The following is a 21018-nucleotide window of genomic DNA, read 5'->3' as shown; positions in this document are numbered from 1 at the left end:
AGATATATATATATATATATATATATATATATATATATATATGAATTATTTTATATTATAAGCATTTTTAAGGAAATAAGAAGAAAAATATTGAAAAAATTCAGTTTTTCTCAGTTTTCAGCAATTATAGTTTTTAAATAAAATGTGCTACTGTGGAGAAACCCAACAAAATGTATTTGGTATTTGTCTTGGTTATTTCAACATTTAAATTATGTCTCTAATACATTGTATGGTGACAATATTTTATTTGGAAATAAAGGTGTATTTTTTCCATTTTGTGTTACTTTACACTATATAAATAAATATAAGCCCTTATTTGCGAAAATAACAGTAAGATACCCTCATGACATACATATAAAACAAGCTGAGTCCCTAGAGTAACTATTTAAGTATTATTTTAAAGCTGTCCCTTTTTTGCTACAAGTGTTTTATTGTGTTGACTATGGGTTGGGGGGAGGGGGGGTCGGTGGAAGGGGTTATTTGGGAGTTATATGGGGTACTTATTTTTTTAGGCATTGTAAATGTATTGGGTGTATTTTTATTTTTGACCACTAGATGGCCCCACCATTAATTCTGAGTATGTATGTGTGTTTTACTGTTATTTTATGAATGACCACAGGCATTTTGATTTGCGAACACATTTCCATTCACCTATTACGGACCGACAGAGCGGTAATGAAGGCGCACAAAGCAGCACAGACAGATGCACGCATATCCATGCTCTATATGCTCTATATAAAATGCCTTTAAAGCCTCCAGCAAGCAAGAACATACTCAGGTTACTTTTGGTAGTACTTTTTCACCTACTTTGTGATACTTTTTAATTGCCGAGTGCTAAAAAGTTATTTTAAACAGAAGATGTAAAATCATCTCATAGGAGAAAATTTAGGAGAAAAGGTGAATTGGATCAGGCCCAATATGTGAACTATTGACCTTTTTTTTAATCTATCCCCTGCACTTAAATTTGTTCTCTGCCAGGCAAGAGGTTCATGGCTGTAATTCTTTATCCGTGAGGGATGGTTACACTATAGTCCAACTGTACCAACTGGAGATATATTGTACCTGTAACAGCCTTGTTTCTTTCTCGGATTTCACCCTATCTCTCTGGAAGGCCTTTCACTGTGTCTCCTATGTTGGTAGGAGTTCTTCATTGCTCTGTCCTTGGTCCTGTAGTTTCCTTTATTTACATTCATTCAATTTCAATTCAATTCAATTTCCATTTAAAAGCAGATGATACACAACTCCACCTATTAGATTCAGAACATAATTCCCTATCATCACAATTACCTGAATGTCTTTCTGTCATATCTTGTTTCATAAATTCTTGACTTTTTAAGCTTTACGTGCCTAAAACTATACTTATTTTTTTTCAGTGTTATAGTCTTTACACACTTCTCTGCCCATAACATAGATATACTATTAACAAAAATGATTGTTATTAGTATACCACTTACATAACCTCAGTTCCTCAAGCATACTGATTAGGGGTAATATTTGCTGCTCTCTAATTTATTCCCCACATTCACTTTTGAACCATCTCCTGTCATGTCCAACTGCAACACGTCTTTTATCTGTCCATTCTTTGGATGGCATGTGTACTAATTATAACTTACAGTAATGTTTCTGACTACCACAAAACAATATGTGATATGTCTCTTATGTTTGTAAGTAAAGTATAATTGAAGGCAACACAGTTGTTTTGGTTTTGGATTGTATGGGGAAGGTATAAAGTCTCAGTCATGTTGTGAATGAATATTGACCATGCCCCATAACTGAGATTTACTTTTTTAGTAAAATGTGTTTTTCAATTATTAGACTATACTATTAGGACTAGTTACTCACACTTCACCATAACCATGTAGACATCGATGGTGCAGACGGGTGGCTGAGGTAGCCTCTCTCCTTTCTCTAGCAGATCAGGGATTTCTCGAGTTGGAATACCATCATAAGGCTTTCCACCGAAGGTCATCAATTCCCATATAGTGACTCCTGTGACAAACAAATTAGTCTCATTATACATGTAATATGTACTGGAGTGCTTCAATGAGTTACTGTAATGTAAATATTTCTATGACTCAATAAAACATATATTTAAAAAAAATGGTTAAAAATTAACAAGTTTAAATTTTACAGAGTTATTTAACTTTCATACAATTGTTTCAGGCTGTTTTGGCCTTCATCAGTGCTAGGTGGAGATATAAATAGGGCTTGTGAAACATGCAATACAGGGTACCCACTTCAGGTACACAGAACCAGACCTCCCAGATTTTTATAGTGAACCCGAAAGCCCCATACAGAGTCATTGAAATATATCTCTGGCGTTGAGTGATTGAGATGGATAAATGAAAAATTCAAACCAAAAGCTCAGAAGGGCTGTCTCGCTTGCAGGGGTATAACGAAAGGATTTATATAGATCCATCTCACTGTCCTGAAATGGTGAGTTGTGGACCCCACTTTAGAGCATGTGAAATTGATCACATGCAAATATCTTCTTTATTTCCAAGAAGGCAATATTGTACTTGTTCAGTGTTTTTTAGTGCCTTTTAGAGAGAATCTGAACTGAAAATAAACTTATGAGAAACTGAATTGTATGTGAAGTACAGCTAAGAAATAGAACATTAGTAGCAAGGACAAGAGTCTGAAATATTCCATTACAGGAAGAGTTAAGAAACTTCAATTGTTATCTATGCAAAAGAGCTTCTCTGACCCAATTTGGGTTGGAGCCAGTCCTATTTTCTGCAGCACTTCTAAATCACAGAAACAGTCAGAGGCAGCTTTAGATAAGTTTTGATTGTGGAAAGTTCAAAGGGTCACTATCTCTGCTCGGTTTAATAGTTTAACCGGTTCAGCACCACAGTGTCAAAAACCTCATGCATCCGAACAACGTTCACCTCCCATTCATTCGCCAAGAACTTTATTGCTACTTATCACACTTAATTGATCTGTATCTTGTTTTTTCCACCACTAATTAGGCTTTCTTTGGGTAGTACATTTTGCTAAGAATTATTTTTTTCTAAATACATTTTAACAGGAAGATTAAGAAAGAAATAAAAAAAAATCACTATTTCTCAGTTTTTGGCCATTATAGTTTGAAATTACTATACGCTACCGTAATTAAAACTCATGTATTTTATTTGCCCATCTGTCCCGGTTATTACACCATTTAAATGATGTCCCTATCACAATTTATGGCGCCGATATTTTATTTAGAAGTAAAGGTGCATTTTTTTCAATTTGCGTCCATCACTATTCATAAGCTTATAATTTAAACGCGCCTGATCGTGCGCACCACGCGGCAGCAACAGCAGAGTCTATCTGGACAAGTAAGTTCGTCCAGATAGGCCGAACTGGTTAAAATACAATGTGTGGTTTGTAATTGCAAATATGACAGATTGATGCAATGTTATAAAAACGTTATGTAACTGAAAATATAAATATGAGATTCTATTCTTTGCTACTATTGTTCTATTGATTGGCTGTACTACACATACAATTCACTATACCATACTTTCTTTCTTTTCTGCTTCAGTGTCACTTAAAACGTATCTACCACCCTGTATCACTGATGTACCGTCTGTACTCTTGCTTTTACAGCACAAAGTTACCACTATTTTGGAATATTTTCTGATTAGTATTGACAGAAAAAGTACAGTACACTTGGTAAAAGCCCTATTTTCAATCACAGCAAGTGTTCTATAGGTTACGCTTGTTATAAAATAAATCATGACCTCGTCTGGATCCTGCAACCTGGCACAAACTAAAAGTTATCACATACCATAAAATAGATTTAAGATGATTTAGTAAGACTACTTGCCATAACTCCAGACATCACTTTGATGGGTGAATTTCCTATAGTGAATGCATTCCAGGGCCATCCACTTCACTGGCATCTAAAAGGAAAAGAACACAGTCTATGTCGTTTCAACTCTCCAAGCACAATAATTGCAGAATACATCAGGACATGCTTTCAAAAATCAGCTGCACATGAACTAAGAAAAAAAAATGTTCAATGCACCCTGTGCACTGTGATAGATACATACAGTATCTCACAAAGGAGAGTACGCCACTTACATTTTTGTAAAGATCTTATTATTTCTCATTATGGGAAAACACAGAGGATATGACACTTCCTCAATTATCTTGAACATGGAGTTCACTAGAGCTTTACCTGTTGCCAATGGAAACCACTTCCACTCCTCTATGATGAAGCTGGTGGATGTTAGAGACATTGCGCTCCTCTGCCTTCCATTTGAGGATGCCCCAAAGATGCTCTCTAGAGTTTAGTTCTGGAGGGATGCTTGACTAGATCAGTCCAGTATCTTTACCCTCAGTTTCTTCAGCAAGGCAGTGGTTATCTTGAAGGTGTGAATGGGGTCTTTATCATGTTGGGATACTGCGCTGCAGTCCAGTTCCCAAAAAGAGGGGATAATGCTTTTCTTCACTACATCACAATACATTTTGGCATTCATAGTTCCCTCAATGGACTTTAGTTTCCCAGTGCCAGCAGTACTCATGCATCCCCAAATCATGACATTGCCACCACTATGCTTGATGGTAGACAACACAAACATCTTTCTACTCCTCACCTTGTTGCTAAAACACACACATGACACTATCTTAATCAAAAAAGTTTATCTTGGTCTCATCAGAAAGCAAGACATGGATCTAGTAATACATGTCCTTAGCCTACTTGTCTTCAGCAAACTGTTTGCAGACTTTCTTGTGCATCATCTTTTGAAGAGGCTTACTTCTGGGAAATTAACCTTTCAAACTTAAACAATTGAACAGTTCTTGCTGCACCCATACACCCGCGGTGAGCATGCTCAAATTATGAGGGATAAGGCCAGGAAGGAGGTAGCCAGCATCAAACAACATCCTAATGGTGGCAAGACATGGTTCAATTTTTAGGGATCCTTTGGACTAGAGAGAAATCTGATGTAGACCTATTTTATACATGGTCTGCACACTGACAGGATGACCCTCCATCCCTTTAACCTCTGCAGCCATGCTGCCAACACTCATACATCAATTTGCAAAAGACAACCTCAGGATATGACGTTTAGCAGGTGCACTTAATTTCCTTGGTCAACCATGGCAAGACTTGTTCTGGGTGGTACATATCCTGTTAAACCATTGTATAGTCTTGGCCACTGACCTGCAACTCATTTTCAAGGTGTTGGTGCGGTCTTCTTTTAGCCTGGGCCACCTTATGTACAGCAACCATTATTTTGTTAAGATCCCCAGAGAGTTCTCTACCATGAGGTTCCATGTTGAACATCCCATGACCAGTGTGAGAAAGCATGAGAGTGATAATACCAAATTTACCACAACTGTCCTCAATTCACACATGAGACCTTGTAACATTAATGAGTAACATGGCCCCAGGGAGGAAAAATGTCTAATTAGGCAGAATTTTTGACATTCTTCACTGTTGTTGCAGGTGGTTTAGAAATGAATGGCTGTGTGTTATTTTGATAAGACAGCAAATTTACACTATTATACAAGCTGTACACTGACTACTTTACATTGTATCAAAGTTTATTATCTTCAGTAGTGCCCCATGTAAAGATGTAAGAGGTGTACTCACTTTTGTGAGATAACATGTAGAGTATACTGTATATACACAGTATTATACTTTACTGTTGGTACTTCATCTGCTGATTTAATGCTTACCTTTTGTGTCTCTCTGTACTGTAGTAGTAAGATAACATTTAACATCACAGACAACAATGGTCTGATTAACTAAATAACTAAAACACTTGTAGTGATCCCTGAAGACCCCCCAGTGAAAGTATCCTTATGCTGGGAATACACGATTCGTTTTTGCCTTCGTTTAAACCTTCGTTTCGATTGTGCCTTTTGTCCTTTTGGATCCCGAAATAATCGATCGTACGGTTAATATCACCACGCACGGTTTCGTTTTTTTTTCGATTCTGATGGTTTCGTTTTTCCAATGATCGAAGGCTGCAAAGAAACGAAACGAAAATCCCTTTTTTCCCTTTCGTTTATACCTTCGTTTTTGTTTTCGATAGCGATAGGGGTGGCTTTTAGGAGGAGCGAATAGCTCCTCCTAACCCTAACCCTAACCTCGAGCTGGGCTTTCACAGGATCGGATTGCCGGCCCACAAACACCCACATTTATGCAAAATAGTACAGGGACGGACTAACGAATCGATGGCATAAACGAATATATAATCAATCTGAACAGCCATCAAGCCTACCAATGGCTCGATTAGATGGATAAAGAGAGATAATATCAAACATGTTTGATCACTAGTCGTTCGTTTTTGGGGTCTATTAATCGAAACTATAATTAGATTATGACTATTTTCACATACGTTTTCAACACTCGATTCGTTTACCGAACGAATCGAAGGCTAAAACGAAGGCAAAAACAAAACGTGTATTCCCAGCATAAGTGATTCTGAAACCTATGAATGGATTACAGCCCAATTAAAACCAGTCAAATTTTGAAAGCAGTTATGTTGATTAGGATGAACAGTAAGTATCACCTAGTCACTTCACAACTGAGAGGTTTTACCCCTTGAGCACCAGAGCAATTTTCACCTTTCAGCTCTCCTTCCATTAATTTGCCAATAACTTTATCTATACTTATCACAATGAAATTAACTATATCTTGTTTGTTTCACCACCAAATAGGCTTTCTTTGGGTGGTACATTATGCCAAGAATTATTTTATTCGAAATGTGAAATGTGAAAATAAGAAAAAAATATTTTTTAGTTTTCGGTCATTATAGTTTTTAAATAATGCATGCTACCATAATTAAAATCCACATAACTTATTTGCCCATTTGTACCGGTCATTACACCATTTAAATTATATCCCTATCACAATGTTTGGCGCCAATATTGTATTTGGAAATAAAGGTGCATTTTTTTAAGTTTTGTGTTCAACCCCTAATAACAAGCCCATCCTTTATAAAGTAAGTAATATACCCCCTTGACATACATATTAAACAAGTTCTGTCCCTAGGAAAACTATTTATGTATTTTTTTTAATTGTAATTTTTTTAATACAAAAAAATATGTTGGTAACTATTGGGGAGCGTGGGAGGTAAGGGGTTAATTTAAATTGTAAAAAATAGGTCTTTGCATTAAAAAAAAACGCTTTTAGAGGTAGCTTTACTATTTGTCTACAAGATGGCCGCAGTCATTTTTTTAAATGTGTCCTGTAAGCGAAATATGTATGCTTACAGGAAGTGTACTGAGGATGGAAACTTGTATTTTTTAGAATGATTGTGCAGCTTCTCATAGAAGCTGCTGATTATTACTACGGGGACTTAGATCAATGAATAGGAATTGCTTTCCAAATCATTTATTCCTGGGCAAGCAGGCAGCGACGTGAACGAGCGCACAAGTAAGTGGGAGCGCAGACAGCGGTGGTGGCAGTGGGGGTATGTATTTTTACTCCCCTGGGTGTTTAAATGAAGTTTAAAGGGGAGTAGATATACTTTACAGAAGCTGAGAAGTGGCTAGACATTACCTTTTCAAACTTAAACAATCTAACAGTTCTTGCTTGCTGCACCTGTGCAGCCTTGGTGAGCATGCTAACCTTAAGAGGAATAAGGCCAGGAAACAAGTAGCCAGCTTCAAACAATATCCTAAATGTGGCAAGACATGATTACATATTTGGAGATTCTTTCGACCAGAGACATCTGATCATTTTTTTTACGCTTGATCGTATAATTGGACAATTTTTTAAAACAAAATGATTGAATAAAACATTCAGTTTTTGTATGATCATAATTCAGAAAAATTGATCATATTTTTTCAATGGAAATATACAATCGATCAAATTTATTATAAAGCTAGGAAAAGCGATAATTTTGGTTGAATTGTGGATGAGAACCTTAACTACCTGCGGACCGAGCGAGTGTGAATCTACGGCGGGCAGGGGGCGCTGCGGTCCTGACCGGACGTAAACTCTACGTCCCATTGACTGCGCGCCCCTGCCCGTCTCCGCCGCTCGGTCCGCTCTGCCCCCGGCGCTCGTTGCTGCCCTGCCACCTCTATGACGGCAAAGCACTGTGAGCCGGGCAGGAGCCGTTTTCATTGGCTCCTGGCCCTGTCATTCATGTAAGCCGCTCTCATTGGCTTACATGGAGTGACAGGGTCAGGAGCCAATGAAAGCGACTCCCGACCGGCGCACAGCGCTCTGCCGTCATAGCGACGGCAAAGAGAGCAGCCTGCGGCGGGGACAGAGCGGCGTGTTCGTCGGGAGCGTCGGATCATTGCGGCGATTCGTTGGGAAGCGTCGATTTACGGGACCGGCACCCTCTGGTCCTTAAGGGGGCAGAGGTTGCTGGTCCACAAAGGGTTAAGCAAGATTACTGAAAGATAACTACTACTTACTTTGCCTCCATCGGCATTGTATTCCTTTTCATCTCCTTCTAGAAGGCGCGCCAGTCCAAAATCTGTGATCTTTACATGGTTAGGAGATTTCACCAGCACATTCCGGGCTGCAAGGTCCCTGTGAACTAAGCGGCGTTCCTCTAAGTACATCATACCCTGTAATACAAGAAAAGAGAGACGTGTCATCAATCACTATTACAGTTATCTTTAAAGATTATGACATGGAGGGAAAAAAAAACATCTATCTTAATCTTACTTTCCTGAAAAGTACTGAACTTCATAAGAAAGGCACCCTTGCCAAAAGACCAGGATCTTTCTATTTAGCATTACAGAGCTCACATTTCCTGGGTTGCACTGAGAGCACAATCTGTACTCATACACTACATCTTCAGAAGGGACGTCTGCTACTGAAAACTTTCATCCACACAAAATAAAACACAGCTGTATATCAAAGACCTAATTCTGATACTTCATGCTGATCCTGCTCACTGGCAGCAACTCAGCCATGTGCAGAGTAAAATATCAGGAAAGAGCATATACATGGGTACAGTACAGAACAAGTACAGAACAACGTTTTAATATATAATATGGTCAGGTATGAAATGTGGTTTTACAGATTACATAGTTACATAGTTTGAGTGAAAAAATTAATCCGTCCATCAAGCTCAGCTAGAAAAATAAATAAATAAATACAATAAATAAAACTTGGAACATCACCGCCCTGCACCCACATATATCCCAACTGATCAAGATTCCTGTAAAAATAGGCATTAGTAAGAATTAGTAGCTTCATTACATTACTAAATACCTAAGATTATAAGTAGGGATAGCAATGCTTAGGAGAGCTCACGGAGTGCCATGCGATCTTTTGTAAGGCTCTGATTTGTTGGTTATGGTCATGTGCTAAACCAGGAAGTCATCACAGCAAAGATGAACGTAAATATGAGTTCTCCTAAACATTGCCTTCCCTAATTATAAGGTTTATGTAAATAACCATTTTTTCAACTATGTGCTTGTTTATTGATTGCTATTTTAGAAGTCCACACATTTTTGAATAATTAGGTTAAATAAATAAATAGGTTCATTCGTATATTAATAGCCTTAAAATTATATATATATATATATATATATATATATATATATATATATATATATATATATATATCTTGAGTCCTGTCAATATATATATATATATATATATATATATATATATATATATATATATATATATATATGTATATTAAAAAATTACCTTAATGAGAGTCTGAAGCCTTATTAAATTAATCATCTTTTTAATAGACCTTTATCTTTAGCAGTATCAGCACTGCTAAAACACTGCTTTCCCGCGGAAGAATGATGTCATTAAATCCCCCAAATCCCCAGGGCAAAATGTGGGGATCGCTTCCTTGTAGAGTCTTCTTTCACTGAGAGGGGGGCGGGGGAGAGGTGGCGATTATCGGGGATTGATGCTAATAGAGGCAGAGCTACAGTGCTAAGCTCTGCCTCACCGGGCAGCCAAAATCCACGACTTTAAAAGTCGTGGAATTTTGCCCCGGTATTTGGGGGGTTTAATGACATTGTTCTGCTACGGGAATGCAGCGTTTTAGCACTGCTGATAGCAGTGCTGATAGTGCTAAAGATACATGTCTAATAAAAAGATGATTTTTATAAGGCTTCAGACTCTCTTTAAATAAAGGCAGGCACAATCCATGGTAAATTTACCTACAGTATTTATGAAATCAGTGTTAAATTGCTTGCACCTTATATTAAATTTGCCTTTGCATGTCTGCCAAGTTGTGATTCTCGGTATGTACTATTTTTAGCAAATATGCTTCTGTGTAATACATTCTGAAATGTCCCTCTTTGGCCTTTTCAAATGTTAAAATACAGTATATGTAGCTGTAAAAGCCAAGTAAGTAAATAATTGTACCCTTCCTGCTAGTGTGTTCATTTAGCATAAACAGCCTCAATGCACAGAGTAAATTAATGGTACAGTGTCTCATGGCAATCCTCCAATTCTTCTCTTCTGCCTATTAATATTGTACACTTGGACGTTAAGACTGTTAGACAAGATCCATGCTCGGTGTCTGTATCCCGAACACATTCATTTTGTTGTGAGCTCTTTGCTATTAATGAACCATCCAGGTGTCTTGACAGATAAGCCAACAATACCTCAGTGCACGTCTCATGTTCTCCCTAAAGCATTTCTCAGCGCCGTGCATGCCGGGCTTGTGCTATCACACAGCCTGAAATGAACATGATATCTGGTTACAGCAACATCCCTCTCTGCCTCTGACTTTCATCCCTCAGTCACCATTCTTACATGTGTGTTGTATTGATTTATTTGAATGTATTCTACCATGCCAATCGAATATTTGCTGACTCTTATTATTACTTGATTAATTTAAAATCATTCTTATTTTTTCATGCTAGATAAAAATAATGATAGTAATAATGATAATGATAATAATCTTTAATAAGTGTGTGTGTGTTTTGCATGAGATTTTTTTTTCATACATCATTCAATGATAGAGGCCCATTTGCAATTAACTTTTTCCCCTGAGTTTTCCCCTCAGGGCTAGTGCACACCACAATCACAATCAGAATCGCTAGCGCTTAGCGTTTGTAATTTTGAAAAGCGATTTTGAATGAATTAGAATTTTTGCACATTGATTCAAAGCTGAATCGCTCCAAAAAATGCTACATGCAGCACATTTGCTATTTTAAAAAAAATCACGACGCTGCTGTGGGAACACCCTCATAGGGTTACATTAGCCAAGCACATAGGGTTACATTAGCCAAGCACATAGGGTTACATTAGCCAAGCACATAGGGTTACATTAGCGATTTGAAAAGCACTCAGAAGCACTCTTGGTATGAACCAGCCCTCAGAGATAATTTTTCATCATCCAATTAAAATAACTTTTCAGCACTCTGCAGTTGCTAAAGTACCAAAAAGTAGATGAAAATGTGCCTATCAATATTATTTTTAGTATGTTCTTGCTTGCTAGTGTTTTAAAAATACATTTCATTGACACTTTTGAAAATATCCCCTAGGACAGTGATGGCTAACCTTGGCACTCCAGCTGTGACAAAACTACAAACCCCATCATGCCTCTGCCTCCCCGAGTTAGGCTTAGAGCTGTCAGAGTATTGCAATGCCTCATGGGACTTGTAGTTCCACCACAGCTGGAGTGCCAAGGGTAGCCATCGCTGACCTAGGAGAAAAAAGAACCTGCATATGAGCCAAAGACTTATCACTGTTACTAGTTAAAATGAGCATGTGAATAAAAAAAGAAAAAGAAAAAAATATATACAGTAAAACCCCCGTTATCCAGAACTCAGTTAACTAGAAGTCTCAAGCAACCAGAGAAAAATTCTAGCCTAGCAGGATGCATAAATCTACTTTTACACTTCTTATACAGTAATAATCCTCTGTTTTATTAAGTTAAATCTGCCCTTTGTCCTAATGTGTGTTAATTACTGTATTTTAACATTAATACAGAGTTTATGGTACTGTAAGTATACAGTGTGGAGTATAGTACTGTTTTTTAGCTAGGCCAATTGTTAACATTGAGTCTCAAGCAACCAGAAACTACACTTATCTGGCATCAGCTGAGCCTCGTTGGTGCTGGATACTGGGGTTTTTATTGTATATTTTTTCAGATTTGTTATATTGTAATGGTCCACATGTTTAATGCTCATTTTATGTGTCTCCCTTGTAGTACCTGAATGTAGTGTCTCCCACCACCTTCATCATGGTGGTCTATTGTATATTGACTCCAATTTAGTGCTAGCAGAGGAATCAGGAAGATACATTTATGAATGGCAGTGTTTTTATTGTATTTTATTTTCACAGACAGGGTAATAAAGGGGCTCATTTTATGATGTGTCTGTAAATGTATGGATGGTTGGTTAATCGGACATAGGGGTTTCCATAGACTTTTAGGAAAAATGGCAGGCCAATAGGATAAACAAACGTCATACTGTAAGCCCACTTATTCCTTCTTTTTGTAAAAATATTCACTACTAAGTAATGGGTATTGGTGCTGTTGATCAATGTCGGAAAAGTTGTACAGTGGATTATTATTTTGACAGCTTGATAATGTTTATAATTAGCAATAGATACACAAGGTAAACCTGCTGTAAAATACATGTTAAATGGTGATTCTATTTTCTATTTTTTGTTTTGATAATCCTAACCTTGTAAAACCAACCAGGATAATTGAGGTTTGCATGGTTTACAAAGCTATATATCCCAATTCACAGCTAATTACTGCTAAATGTCACTTTCTCAGGGCCTATACCAAGCTGTTAATGGAATTACAGGTATCACAATTAGCCACAAAACATTAATTTACACAGAACTATAGACATCCATAGTTGAAAGTTCAACCCAAAAACAACAACGACTCAGAAGACCAATTATCATTCTGTTACCGGATTTAGGGTGAAGGGGTAATGAGCAGTTTTGGAGTTAATGCAGATGTACACGGAGAAGATAGAGACGTGGTGTTGGCATATTTTCACATGCAGTGTAAGCTAAGACTGAATTCTTCACACTAAAAAAGGCTTAGTTTTTCCTGCAAACATTTCTAAAGGATTGTTCACACTTTAGAGTGATTTCACTTTTTTTTAAGCGCCGGTGATTTTTAAAATCGCCTTAAAAGCACTTCTGCAATGTTGCTTTATGTGAGTGTTCTCACATGAGCGATGAACTTTCTTTCCAATCGCAAACGCGGCTCCTGCACCATTTTCAGAGCGATTGCGATTCAATAGAAAGGATAAGAAAATCGCTAAGCACTTGAAAAAGCACTTTGAAAAGGGATTTTCCGAGAACTTTCAATGAATAAATACATGGGGCCTGATTCACAAAGTGGTGCAAACTGTTTAGCATGGGTGTGCTAAAGAGTTAGCACGTGAAGTGCCGTTCGCGGACTTAACCCGTGCTAAACAGTTTGCACCGCTTTGTGAATCAAGCCCATTGTATTTATTCATTTACGGGGGAAAGAGTTCACTTCCTGACAGACGTTAGGAAATAAAAACCACAAAAGCGCTTAGAAAAGAGCTTTAGTAAGTGCAAATCGCTCTGAAAGGACTTAGAAAAGCGCTTTCAAAATCGCTTAATAAATCGATCAGCGCTTGCAATAGCGCTGGCAAATTTATAATGTGAATCAAAACCTAAATATGTGTCTTTACTAGCAGAATTGTTGTTGTATAAAAAAAAAACAAAAAAACTTGACTTCAGAATCATACTCCTAAATGCACTAATTTGATCATCAGTGATTAACCACTTGCCACTTGTCGACCGCCCATAGCCAACACAAGTTAGTGGAACATGACACTTTGTGAAGAAAAAAAAACAATACAAATCAATTTCCGCTAACTTGTGACAAAAAATAAAATCTTCTATGAACTCACCATACTCCTAACGGAATACCTTGGGGTGTCTTCTTTCTAAAATGGGGTCATTTGTGGGGTTCCTATACTGCCCTGGAATTTTAGGGGCCCTAAACCGTGAGGAGTAGTCTAGAAACCAAATGCCTCAAAATGACCTGTGAAATCCTGAAGGTACTCATAGGATGTTGGGCCCCTTAGCGCACCTAGGCTGCAAAAAGTGTCATACATGTGGTATCACCGTACTCAGGAGAAGTAGTATAATGTGTTTTGGGGTGTATTTTTACACATACCCATGCTGGGTGGGAGGAATATCTCTGTAAATGGACAATAGTGTGTAAAAAAATCAAAAAAATCTCATTTGCAGAGATATTTCTCCAACCCAGCATGGGTATGTGTAAAAATACACCCCAAAACACATTATACTATTTTTCCTGAGTACGGCGATACCACATGTGTGTCACTTTTTTGCAGCCTAGGTGCGCAAAGGGGCCCAAAGTCCTATGAGCACCTTTAGGCTTTGCAGGGGTGCTTACAATTTAGCACCCCCCAAAATGCCAGGACAGTAAACACACCCCACAAATGACCCCATTTTGGAAAGTAGATATCCCAAAGTATTCAGAGAGGGGCATGGTGAGTCCGTGGCAGATTTCATTTTTTTTGTCACAAGTTAGCAGAAATGGAAATTTTTTTTATTTATTTTTTTTCACAAAGTATCATTTTCCGCTAACTTGTGACAAAAAATAAAATCTTCTATGAACTCACCATGCCCCTTAGTGAATACTTTGGGATGTCTTCTTTCCAAAATGGGGTCATTTGGGGGGTATTTATACTATCCTTGAATTCTAGCACCTCATGAAACCTGACAGGTGCTCAGAAAAGTCAGAGATGCTTCAAAATGTGAAAATTAACTTTTTGCACCATTTTTTGTAAACGCTATAACTTTTACCCAAACCAATAAATATACACTTATTAGATTTTTTTTTTTATCAAAGACATGTAGCACAATAAATGTGGACAAAAATGTATACAGAAATTTTACTTTATTTGAAAAATGTCAGCACAGAAAGTTAAAAAAATCATTTTTTTTTACAAAATTAATGTCTTTTTTGATGAATATAATAAAAACTAAAAATCACAGCAGCAATGAAATAGCACCAAAAGAAAGCTGTATTAGTGACAAGAAAAGGAGGTAAAATTCATTTAGATAATAGGTTGTATGACCTAGCAATAAACCGTTAAAGGGACTCAGCAGAATGGAGCTGCTGACTTTAGGAAAAAGTCGCCCTGTGTAATACAATGTAACTATGGAAAGATGGATATCATTTTAAAGCTCTCTCTTTCTCCTCTTTCTGACGACCCCTAAATCGTCGCACTACGCCTTTTAGTTTTCTCTATTTTCGTGATCGAAATCACGGCAGCGGCAAATCCAATCGCAAAAATAGTGAAAACTAAAAGGCATAGGGCGGCGATTTATATATCATTGGAAAGAGGAGAAAGAGAGCTTTAAAATGATATGCATCTTTCCATAGTTTCTGCACTGCTCGGAGTCCCTTTAAAGCTGCAGTGGTCTGAATGGAAAAAAGTGTCTGGTCCTTAACGGGTTTTATGACTGCAGTCCTTAAGTGGTTAAAGAGAATCTGTCAGAGTTCTTAAAACACACCAGAACTGAGAACAAACTGATCAGATAAAAGATTGATTCTGTAGCCCTTCTCCAAAATAAGATTTTCTTGGAATCCTACAGTCTAATTTTGGGTTTCAAAATGAAAAACTAGAGATTTAAGTTTTTGTTTTCTCAGATAAAAAAAAATTGATGACAGATTTAGGCACAGTGCGCCAACAGATGTAGCTCCACCCACCACTCTGTGCTCCTTTCTGGACTGATCATACATGTCACTTCCGGTAGTCGGAGCCCACATGCCGGGACATCGCGGTGGCATTTGATGGGAGTTGCATACTGCCGGGATGGCGGTGAGTGAAACCATTTAAAGCCAGACAATAATTGGGTTAACGTGTTCCTTATATTTGCCTCTGAAGAAGCTTTCTTAGCGAAACAGCTGTCAGGCATCCCCTCACCCCCACTGTGTACCCCTATGTGCTTCACATCGTGGATTAAAAGGTACCTCACTTTGCTACCACAGTGCCTCTGCTTCCTCCCTTTCCACACAGAAAGATCACTGAATTTTCAATGATCGCTGCACAGCTACCACAACAATCTAAACTTCAGTCGCATTGTGTTGCACCAGTAGTACTGTGCCAGTCTTACAGAGACTAATGGCTACTGCCATGAACTATGGCAGGGGAGCGGCGGGGGAGAGTACCGTGACAGGAAGCGACGCAACAATTGTTAAAGGGTTCTAAAATGTATTACAACCCGCATCTTCAACTATTGGCCCTTGTATCTATTCCCTTTACACAGAATTGTCTCTCTGCTATGCAAGAGTTTTATAGCCTGTAATTAGTTATCAGTGACAGACAGTTACGCTACAGTCTGACTTTAGTCCAACCACAGAGAAACAGTGATTCAGAGCCTTTCAGTTTGTACCTTTACAGTTAGAAAAAAAAGAGCACAGCCTAGTTTTATGTAGCCTTGGGACTGTTTATACACATTTACCTCACCATTGCTTCCATGCACTAAACTCCCCTCCACCCTAAACAGTTCATCTCTGTTTCCGCCATTCAGCTCACATTTTATCACATTTTTTTTGCAAATCCTTTATTGAGGTGAGTTATGCAATACAGTGGCAGGGCTTTATTGATCTCTTTTAACCAATTGGCTTTAGAAGGTGGGACTGATCCAGCCCATTTCAGTAAACTTTCCCTCCTAGCATAATAACAGAGGAGATGAATGGAGGAGCTGACTATATTTGTTTTTTTTACAAAATCATCTAGCACTCCTAGTAGTGCAATCTTAGGAGATACATCTATTGGTCTTTTTAGTAGGATAGTTAGAACTGCACCCACCTCCCCCCAGAACCTTTGCACTAGACCAAACGTCCAGATTACATGCTGGAACGATCCTTCCTCATTTAGGCATTTGGGACAGCATGAGTCTTTGTTGGGTCCATCATTACTAATCTCTGGGTGGGTGTAATATACCCTGTGAAGATTAGTGAGTCTTTCGTATGCCGCCTTCACCGCCACCTCAGGATTATAATGTGTCTTGGCCAAACCACCATCTAGTAGTTACCAACTGAGTTGCCAAATTTTAGTTTTTGAAGTTCGGGAGAGCCAGACCTCCTTTGTCTATAGGTACCTGTAATGTTTTTAAGCGCAATGCGGGGAGTAGAGCCATGCCATAAGAAAGAGAGCATAATCGTGTTCAATTTGTTCAAGAAGGTGTTAGGGATCCAGGCAGGAGAGTTTCTAAAGAAATTGATAAACTTTGGAAGATATGTCATTTTTATTATGTTGATTCTCCCTCTAAGAGAGAGGGTCAATTTCTTCCAAATTTCAATTTTTTTTATGAAACCCTCAACATCTGGGTACAGATTTAAGGTCATATATTCACTGATGTTAGCAGTGATTTGGATACCCAAATATTTGAATTGTGTGGTCACCTGGATTGGGCATGGGGCGTTGATCTTCGTCTCACGGTGCTTAAGCAATAAAAGTTGTGACTTTCCCTAATTAATGCATAGGCCCGAGTATGACCCAAATCTCTGAATCATCTCTAACGCTTTTGGGAGCGAATGTTGTGGGTTTTTAAGGTGCAAAAGTGTGTCATCTGCATATAGAGATATCACCTCTGAAATAGAGCCTCTAATTATTACATTGCTTTCCAGAAAAGACCAGGCGATGATTGCCTTTGACTCCATCGCCAAAGTGAACAGAAAAGAGGACATAGGGCATCCCTGTCTCTAACCTCTTTTTAAATTAAAGGGTTCTGGAAATCATTGTCAGTAATATTGTTAATGATAACAAATTAGTGGCACTCTCAGGATCCAAATTAACATGTGCCTCTTTTAAACGTACGCAGTTGTGCAATGTGCGCAGTATACATTATGTTGCTGGCATAAACACCTGTATAACTGCCATGCTCTATCCTGACATGGTAGGTTTAACAGAGTTTAGTGAATTACTGTCCATGCCAAATATTTATTCAGCTACCCTCTAAAGGGAACCTGAAGTTAGAGTGATATGGAGGCTGCCATAATTATTTCATTTGCTGTCCTGCTGATTCTCTGCCTCTAAAACTTTTAGCCATAGACCCAGAACATGCATGCAGATCATCTGTTTCTGACAAAAATCTGAAAAGATTAGCTGCTTGCTTGTTTGAGGTGATTCAGACACTACTGAAGTCAAAATGATCAGCAGGATGCCAAGGAACTGGTATTGTTTAACCACTTTACCCCCAATGGTGCGGATATCTCCGTCCCTTTTTCCATCCTTTCACCCCCAGGGACGGAGATATCCACACCTCCCACGCTCCCGCCGCTGCCTGTGCTCCCGCTCGCTCGTGCGCGTGCTCCCGCTCTCGTGCACACCGCCGCCCGCTCGCTCGGAGATCAATGAATGGGAAAAAACGTTCCCGTTCGTTGATCTAAGCCCCCCGCAATGATCAGCTGCTTCTATGAGAAGCAGCGTGATCATTGTGAAAAAAAAAACATTTCCTAGCCTCCCTGAACTTTCTGCAAGCGTAATTCCTGTACAGTTGCAGGATGCATTTACAAAAAGTTACTGTGGTCATCTTGTGGCCAAATAGTAAAACTACACCCTAAAGCATTTTTCATATACAAATACATTAGTTTTACACTAAAAAGTAACTCATTACCTCCCACACTCCCCAATTTATTTTTTTTGTAATAAAAAAAAAATTACAATAAAAAAATACATAAATAGTTACCTTAGGGACTGAACTTTATCAATATTTATGTCAAGAGGGTATAACACTGTTACTTTATAAACTGTGGGCTTGTAATTAGGGATGGACGCAAAACTGAAAACATGCACCTTAATTTCCAAATAAAATATTGGTGCCAAACATTGTGATAGGGACATAATTTAAACGGTTTTATAGCCGGGACAAATGGGCAAATAAATGTCATGGGTTTTACTTACAGTAGCATGTATTATTTAAAAACTATAATGGCCAAAAACTGAAAAAATAATTTTTTTCCCACATTTTTCTCTATTTTCCCATTAAAACACATTTAGAATAAAATAATTCTTGGCATAATGTCCCACCTAAAGAAAGCCTAATTGGTGGCGAAAAAAAACAAGATATAGTTCATTTCATTGCGATAAGTAATGATAAAGTTATAGACGAATAAATGGAAGGAGCGCTGAAAGGGGAAAATTGATCTGGTGCTCAAGGGGTAAAACCCCTCAGTTGTGAAGTGGTTAAAATAAAATAAAATATGGCAACATCAATATAAATCTCGATTCAGGTTCCCTTTAAGTCTTGTAAAGTTACTACAAATGACTTTGTTGTAATTAAAATTCAATCCTGTGTGGTGTCAGAACCTACAACGTGTCAGAATGCATTAAGCCAATCTGTGAAGTCATTTTGACCTCATCCTATTTTACACTTACTGTTAATTTTTTATACAGAGTACACAGTTAAGTGATGGTAAACCAACACCCTATGATTTTGTAAAGGACTAAAAGTTAAAAACTTTACCACTTAAAAAAAAAAGGAAGAAAGAAAAAGGATATTTATACATTTGCCTCCTGAAAACAAAAGGTATTTGCAGTTATTCAGCTTTATGTAAATAAGAAGGTATTCCCATGATGCATCACTTTTGCTTCATGAGTTAACATGCAAATTGTTCCTTTATGTCTCTGAAAAGCCACACACTTTTAGAGCCACTGGCGTGCAGTGTGTCTACAGCCTATATATTTTACAGAGCCATTCTAATCCAACTTGCAAATGTGAGAATCTGCTCAGCTGCCTGTGCAGACAGGCAGCGTTTTGATCACTGTTCACGTCTGCATTCTGCAGGTCTCTTTAAGAGAGACATTTTGTCAGTTCTGCAGCTTGCTGCTGAGGAATTTGCATACATTCGTTATGCAAATTCCCTACCTGCCTCCTGTGATGACTGGCAGTATAAAGGTTGGGATTACCCACAGTCCTTTGCTGGTCATTCCTTCAGGGTTTGTAGTACACACTCCTAGAGAGTGTCAGCCATGCTACTTCTTGTTGAAGTTATCTTAGAGTAATTCCTGGAAGCTGTGCTAGGCAAATTTCCCTAGTGCAGTGAGGATTGTTTATCTGTTTGTTTGTTCTGTTGCTGTTGTCCTGTCCCAGCGGTGGTTGACAGGAAATGGTTCTGATCTCTGTTCTTGGAGTATAGCTGGTGCAGCGGTTGCTACCAGCTATCTCTTCTGTTCTGTCTCCTAGGATCGCGCTAGCCACTTTTCGCTAGCGCTGGGGATCCTTCTGTTCTGTCTCCTGGGATCGCGCTAGCCACTTTTCGCTAGCGCTGGGGATCCTTCTGTTCTGTCTTCTGGGATCGCGCTAGCCACTTTTCGCTAGTGCTGTGGATCCTTCTGTTCTGCTACTCTGTACCTGGATCGCACTCGCTTCTCGCTAGTGCTGTGGATCCTATCTATCGCTTGTCCCTGTTTTCGTGTGTCTGTCATGTCTGCTACGGACGCTTGCTGGAGGCTCGGTGAGGTAACTGTTAAGCAAGCGTTCGCGTCCTCTGTTTCATGTTTGTCTGTCGATGGTTAGTTAGACGTGCTTGTCTCTATTGTGCTTATCACGTGGAGACCGCGCGTAACCGCGTGCACTGTTGCGAATGAGTGCGGTGTTCGCAGTTAGCTAGCGTTTGTTATTTTCCATATTTCCTCATTGTATGATTTGCTGTGCCTTTGCTACTCTCGTGCTCCGCCTTGCTGTAGCCTTGTGTCACGCTTGGCGATCGCACCTCTCGCGATCGCGTTAAAGCTTCGTATCTGCTGTGGTGTGTGCACAGTCGCGGGTTGGCGACTAGTTTTATGCACACACACACAATCTGTCTCTGTGCTCACTCTCAATCGCTTCTCTTGTGATTACAGTTCTTCCCTTCGTACAATTCCTGTCTGGCGTGTGTGGTAGAGCAGAGGAGCTGTTCCTCTGCACTCCACAGCTCCACCTGCCATCAGGAATTTCCCTCTGCAGGTGCATTGCACCTACTGCTGGGTTCCTGCAAATTTATACGCTTGTGGAGGAAATCGGCCGTGTCAGCGCACGTCTGGTGCGCTGACCACGGAGACGATTCCACAATCGTTACAGCAAACAGCTGATTCAAGCATTACAGAGTA

General features: G+C 38.7%; 1 protein-coding gene across 5 annotated transcripts in view; it reads right to left on the bottom strand.

Moving 5' to 3' along the window:
* The window catches only part of ERBB4 (erb-b2 receptor tyrosine kinase 4), a 1342090-nt gene that overhangs the window by 95676 nt on the left and 1225396 nt on the right, over positions 1-21018 (bottom strand). For all 5 annotated transcript variants that reach the window (XM_068245390.1, XM_068245391.1, XM_068245392.1 and 2 more), the window contains 3 exons: positions 8374-8529; positions 3815-3890; positions 1843-1989 (listed from right to left, as the gene is read on the bottom strand). In XM_068245390.1, the coding sequence (XP_068101491.1) occupies positions 1843-1989; positions 3815-3890; positions 8374-8529 (379 nt within the window). The remainder of the gene's footprint in view (positions 1-1842; positions 1990-3814; positions 3891-8373; positions 8530-21018) is intronic.

The sequence above is a fragment of the Hyperolius riggenbachi genome, chromosome 7, assembly GCF_040937935.1.
Source record: "Hyperolius riggenbachi isolate aHypRig1 chromosome 7, aHypRig1.pri, whole genome shotgun sequence".
Lineage (NCBI taxonomy): Eukaryota > Metazoa > Chordata > Amphibia > Anura > Hyperoliidae > Hyperolius > Hyperolius riggenbachi.
Note: the sequence above shows the minus strand (reverse complement) of the source record. Positions and strands in the feature narration are given on the sequence as shown.